General features: G+C 49.4%; 1 protein-coding gene across 1 annotated transcript; it reads right to left on the minus strand.

Annotated features, from left to right (window-relative positions):
- Window positions 1–3,537: 3,537 nt before the first annotated feature.
- On the minus strand, window positions 3,538–6,000 carry RPL10A (ribosomal protein L10a). Its single transcript, XM_032340533.1, has 6 exons — window positions 5,907–6,000; window positions 5,509–5,583; window positions 5,353–5,433; window positions 4,845–4,993; window positions 4,049–4,221; window positions 3,538–3,741 (listed from the first exon to the last, which is right to left on the minus strand). Exons 1-6 carry the CDS (start codon window positions 5,909–5,911, stop codon window positions 3,571–3,573), a joined length of 654 nt encoding a protein of 217 aa, XP_032196424.1. The 5' UTR covers window positions 5,912–6,000; the 3' UTR covers window positions 3,538–3,570.

Here is a 6,000-nt window from a genome sequence, read left to right on the forward strand (position 1 = left end):
ATATACCAAGATTTGAATCTGGTCAGCCTGACTCTCAAGTCCATGCACCTGGTAGACTAAATCATCAAGTAGCCTTTTGTTGTTACTTGCAAGATGGGGACAGTGCCTAGAACTCCAGGCAGGTGGGTGGGGGGTCGTGGAGTCAGAAAGTGGTTTATGAAGGACCCTAGGCCAGACCATGTGCTGACCTAGGACTGGATGCAAAATCCAATCTCTGGGCTAACAGGTAATTCTATTTACTGGGTGCTTGAGGCATCATCACGTGTGTTGTGGCTTTCACTATCCCGGAGTAAACAGCCTTCGGTTAATTTCTTTTAAAATCATATAGGTCTCATGCAGAGAACTCAACTGAGATAGGAGTTGAGTTTGCTTGTCTCCCCCAACCGCACCCTGCTCTGCCCCATCCCCTCCTCCTCCCCCGACACAAATATATGAGAGCCAGAAGTCAGAGATCCGTGATGACTAATTTCAAGGTCCTAAAGGAAGGACCCAGAGTAAGTTGTCTCATGAGCCCAAAGCCCAAGGCCCTCTCCCAGAAGTGGCTCTCCCCTTCTCAGGGTTCTGTGGGAAGCTACAAGGAAGGGCCAAGATGGCTGGACCCCAACGACCAGGACGGTAGTTCTGTCTTTCCTGCCCCATTCGCATTCTGATGTTCCCAGGAAAGAGGGAATGCCATTTTTTGAGCCAGTTCCACGGTCAAAGCCTAGGCACTGAGGTTTCACCCAAGCTCTTTATTTCCCTGTAGCATAAATGCCTGAGAAATGAGGCTCTCCAGATACCTGAACCCTGAATACTCACTCAGGTGCACACTAAGCTTTAGACTGATGGTTAAAATAGCCAGCTTCATTCACAGTGGAATCAGTTGGCCTCCACACGTGTTTTCCCTTTGCTTTCCCTTCTGCTGCCTACTCTTTATTGTGGTAATTTGAGCCTCTGGGGAGCAGGTCCCAGGGCTCTAGATTCCCCACAGCCCAGCAAAAGTAGTGAGTCAGCATTTGCTTAGTATAGTGGGTTTTTAAGGACTCCTACTCCAATACCTAAGGCTTGATAGAATGGGTAGAATTTAAATCCAGGTGACTCAAGTTCCCAAGTATTTTTCTAAAAACGCCCACTTACCTTCCCCCCAAGTTTCCAAAACTTTAAAAAAAACGTTTAATCCTTGGCTCAGTTCAAACAGGAGGGCAGGACTAATTTTGAAGCCACCTTGTTCTCCCCATTCATCAGCACCTAATGAACCAAGCAAGTAGGTATTTGCATGCTGGGGCTGGAACCCAACTGTCTGCAGCCATCTTGCACCTGCTGTTTGAGCATCAAGAGCCTGGCACCGTGCAAAGCATCGCATTTAGTCCTACTGTCTTTTAGGTGGGTGCCATCAGATTTCGAATGAGACATCAATTTGAGAGAATGGACTCATTCAGGCTCACATGCCTCCTGAATGGGAGAAGCGGGATTCAAACTCAGGGAGTGGAAGGGGTTCCAGCCACAGGCAAATCACAGGCCGTCTCCTCGCGCCCGGTAAATAGTGGAGTATGCATGGGAGGTTGGGAGAAACCACCTCTAAAACCCTTGGCTTGGGCACCTGGGTGGCTCAGTGGGTTAAAGCCTGTCTTTGGCTCAGGTCCTCCTGGGATCGAGGCCCGCATTGGGCTCGCTCTCTGCTCTTTCTGCCTCTCTGCCTATTTGTGATCTCTATCAAATAAGATCTTTAAAACAAAAAACCCCTTGTTTTTTTTTGGTCTCATGTTGTCGAGACGGCACCGTGGCTGGTGTAACAGAAATGGTCTCTCTGGTCTTGGGCTCAGAACCCTGTCCAGAGGCCCTCAGGATTGGTTGCCAGAGGTGCAGTTGTGGCCCAACTCAGCCAGCTTGAGAGGGTTTGTTCTGCCTGTGGCTCTCAGGCCTGCTGTATTCAGTGCCTGAGTGCACACAGTGAGACCAGGCAGATGTCAATCCTGATTACATTCCTTCTGTCGTCAAAGTATCTGTCTCGTTAGTATTTTTTTCCTTCTGATTACGAAGATCACAGAACTTCAGAAAATCCCAGATAATCATTTCCCTCTGAGTTAAACATGGCCAACATATGTAAACTTCCAATCACTTTTACTTTGCATAAAGCTTCTTCCAATAAAACTGGGTCCTAAGTTTCATATGCCAGCTTTTTTCCCCTCCCTCTGGACCACTGTCTGACAAGCCTAGGTATTTTATCACTCCTAATACTATAGTAACAGACCAGAGGAAGGAGCAAACTACACCTATCAACCCTGAGAACCCAAATTCAAGGTTCATTCCAAGATTAGATTGTACTCATTTTACCTTTAAGCAAAATTACTATAACTTAAAAGCTAAATTGGTGATTGGTGAGAATCTTATCATTCATGGCTCAAGCTTGTTTTGAGGTACATTCTGATTATGCTTTGGATTAGCTTTTCAGTTGAATTTTTTTTTTTTTAAATCTACCCATTCATTTTAGTGAATGCGAGGGGCAAAGGGATAATCCTATGTGCCCATTAAAGGGCTCAATCCCCCGACCTAAACCAAAATTAAGCTTCAGCTATATTAAGATGGAGGGATGAACTTGTTACTTTACCAAAGTTAAATGAAGCAGACTTAAGTTACAGGTATTTTCTGCACCAAAACCCACCTTCCCGTACTGGGTGCAGGAGGCAAGAACTCCAATAGGAAAAGATGCCTGGGTGCCTCAGATTGCCTTTGGCTCAGGTCATGATCCCAATGTTCTGGATTGAGCAGTGCCTCGCCTTGCCTCATCCCCCACCCCCACCCTCCACTAGGGAGTCTGCTTCTCCTCCTTCCTCAGGTAAAATCTTAAAAAACAAACACAAAACCTCCACCAGGGTAGGGCATCAGGTCAAGGGCGGGGAGGCTACTTGGAGAGCAGAGGGTCTGGAAGGATCCACAGCCCATTTGCTAAGCTTGCCTAGGAAACAGGGGCAATTACAATATTGTACAGGTCTACTACTTGTGTCTTCCTAAGCATCTCAGAGTAAATTACTGCTCTGAATATAGAGTATTTAAATTTAGGGTCAGACAGACAAATCAAGTGCACCACTCCCATATGAAGAATCTAGGAACCCAATCTCCATTTGTAATAGTTTTTGTGAACCCTACCAAGAACCAAGATGTACAACTTAGAGGGACACAACAAGAAACCCATGGAATCAAAGCATGATGTACAGAAAAGCAACTTCAGGTTAAGCATACTTCAGGCTAAGCAGCATGCTGCCTAGAGCTGAATCCATGTCCTCAGTGTGAAGGTCCTACCCCTCTCCTTCCACTAGTACACAGTGGAAGCACTACAGGCTGGAGTCTTAGCCCAAATCTTCCCTTCTCAAGGTTCAGTAGCCCTACGATTAGAAGTTATAAAATATCCAAATATAAGACTATATGGTTTTGAAGACAGAATGTACACTTCCTTTTTTGCAGTATGGAGAACATGACCACCCACCAGGGGGTGCCAGAAACTGCACCCGATGTCAGCTCACAAAGCACCTCCCTCTCCCTAGTCACAAAAAGCCCAGGTAACAGTAGCACTAGGATTTATTGAACTGTGCCTTAGTACAGGCGCTGGGGCTTGCCCATGGTGCTCTTGATGTACAAAGCCCGGACGTTCTGCCAGTTCTTCTTGAGCAAGGACACCAGGAAATTGACTGCTAAGTGGATGTTGTACACGAGCTCATCATCTGTCATCTTCACGTGGCCAACAGCCACTGCTAGACACAGCACCTGCGGGAAGGGTAAAGTCAAATCAGGCTGGTGGCTAGATGGAAAAGAACCAGAGCAGACATATCTACAGGCTCCACCCATCCCTCCCCCAACTCCAGTGACCCTAATGAACAGGAACAATCCCAGGCCAAAAGACCAGGGCTATGTCCAAAGCTTCAGTTCTGCTCAGTGACTGTCACATGTCCTAAGTATCCACAGAAATTCTGCAAACCAGAGCTCCCATTCAGAGAATGGGGGTAAACTTCAGGACTGGTACTGCCTACCATCACCAAGACTTAACCTATGCATGGTAGTCAGACCTCCTTACCTTCTTCATCTGGAATTTGATGGTAGACTTCACTTCATCCACTTTGGCCACCATGTTCTCATTGTGGGTCAGCAAGGAAGGAAACTTGCCAGCCTTATTCAGGCCTGGGCCCAGGATTCGTGGGATCTGCTTGATCAGAGATTCTGAAGCCAAAAAGGCATCATACTTCTTGGCTGGTAAAAAGAAGCCACTGGATCTTAGGAACTGGCCCCCGAAGGCAACCTCCAAACAGCTGTCAACCAACCACAAAAGTGGCCTCTAACCACCAAACTCTACCCCTTCCCCGGCCCCACATACCAAGTCTTTTTAACCCTCTCCTTATTCCAGCTTATCTCTATCCTTTGGACTTTTACTGGCTCAACATTTACACGAACTTGTTGTCAGAAGCTCAGGCTGACCCATTCCCATGTTCTAATAGCAAATGCACACACTGGTTAAAACTCCAGGAGTTCAAATACTGCCTACTTCCTAGTTACAGGATAACCAGAGTACCAGTTTCCTATCTGTGAAATGCTTACACCGGGTAAAGATGAAGAAAAGAAAGAAGGGAGCTTTAAGCATAAATCCTAGCTCACCTGACTGGTGAGCTTAGAGGAGCTCACCTGCTTATAAAGAATCCTCAAAGCAAATATAGGTTAAAACTATCACTTAAGTCAACTCACCACAACACATCTTTTCCATGATTCTCTGCCCCCTCTTCCATCATTTTAAAATCCAAATGGCAGCCACGTCTCTTTTCTACCAGTCCCATGACAACAGTCTGGCCAAATACAAAACCAGCCCAAGCCACACTCACCCAGCTTCTTGACTAACTTCTTATTCTTGTTGAGTTTCTTCAGCGCCTCAATGTCCATGTGGGGAATATCCACTGCCTTGGCCTCATCACAGTGCTGCTGGTCCCCCAAAACACACACGGAGAACTTGGGGCGGGGAGTGGACTTAAGCCTGCGTTTTAGAGGACAGAACAGGTCAAGCCCCGCCTGGGTTTCCAAAGCAGGTGAAGGGGTCTGGGGCCGCGGCAGCCACGGAGCCTTACCCAGAACGTCCACATTCACCAACAGCTAGCCTGGCTTCTCAAACTAGCCGGCGGGCTCGGCCAAGGCCTCCCCACGCCTCCCCTCTTATTTTAAGACCCAGGGTGGGGGTCCGTCCAGCCACGCCTACCCGGGGCAGGCGGTCTGAACTACCCAAGCGCGTCCGTGCCACCATGGCCGTCCGCCCGCCTTCCGCTCAATAGGGGCCTAGAAGGTGGCGAAGGTCACGGCGGGGCAAGGAGGGCTGGCTGGGGTCAGAGCGGTGCCAACCTGACGGTGCCCGAGAAGCGTTTGTCCTTCTGAGGGTCGTAGTTCTTCAGGCTGATCTGCAGCTCCACCGTCTCCAAAAACCTTAGAGAAGGCGACAGAGTGAGGACGCCGCCCGCGGCTCGCACGCCGCTGCCCTCCCCATCAAGCCCCGCTTACTTCCGGCGCTTGCGCTGGTTCCCGTGCAGGACTTCCCGCACCGCCTCGTACAGGGTGTCGCGGGACACTTTGCTGCTGCGAGAGAGAAACAAGACGAGCTCTCAGCACCTGCGAGGCCCGGATCGGCACCTGGAAGCTTCGGTGTGATCGGAAGCCTCGGGCCTTCAAAAGCACCCCGAGGGCATTCCGGACACCACGTCAGGCCTTCTGAGTGCGACTTCGATGCAAGTCCCAGAGTCGGACTCGAACGCCAGGCAGCGCAGGACGACGCCCGGCGAGAAATGCCCCTCAGCGAAGCAGGGGCAAAGACCACCGCCAATTCAGCCGGCAAGTCCCCCTCCCTACCACGGTGCCAGGAGTCGCGGATGACCGTGGATAGCTTCCCAAGCGCCACTCACCTCATGATTCTCGCGCCGCAGTAACCGGAAAAGAGAGTAAGGGAACTGGCGCATGCGCTCAAATAAGGCTCTTGTTCTCGCGAGATGCCTACTC

This window comes from Mustela erminea, chromosome 4, assembly GCF_009829155.1.
Source record: "Mustela erminea isolate mMusErm1 chromosome 4, mMusErm1.Pri, whole genome shotgun sequence".
Taxonomy (NCBI): domain Eukaryota; kingdom Metazoa; phylum Chordata; class Mammalia; order Carnivora; family Mustelidae; genus Mustela; species Mustela erminea.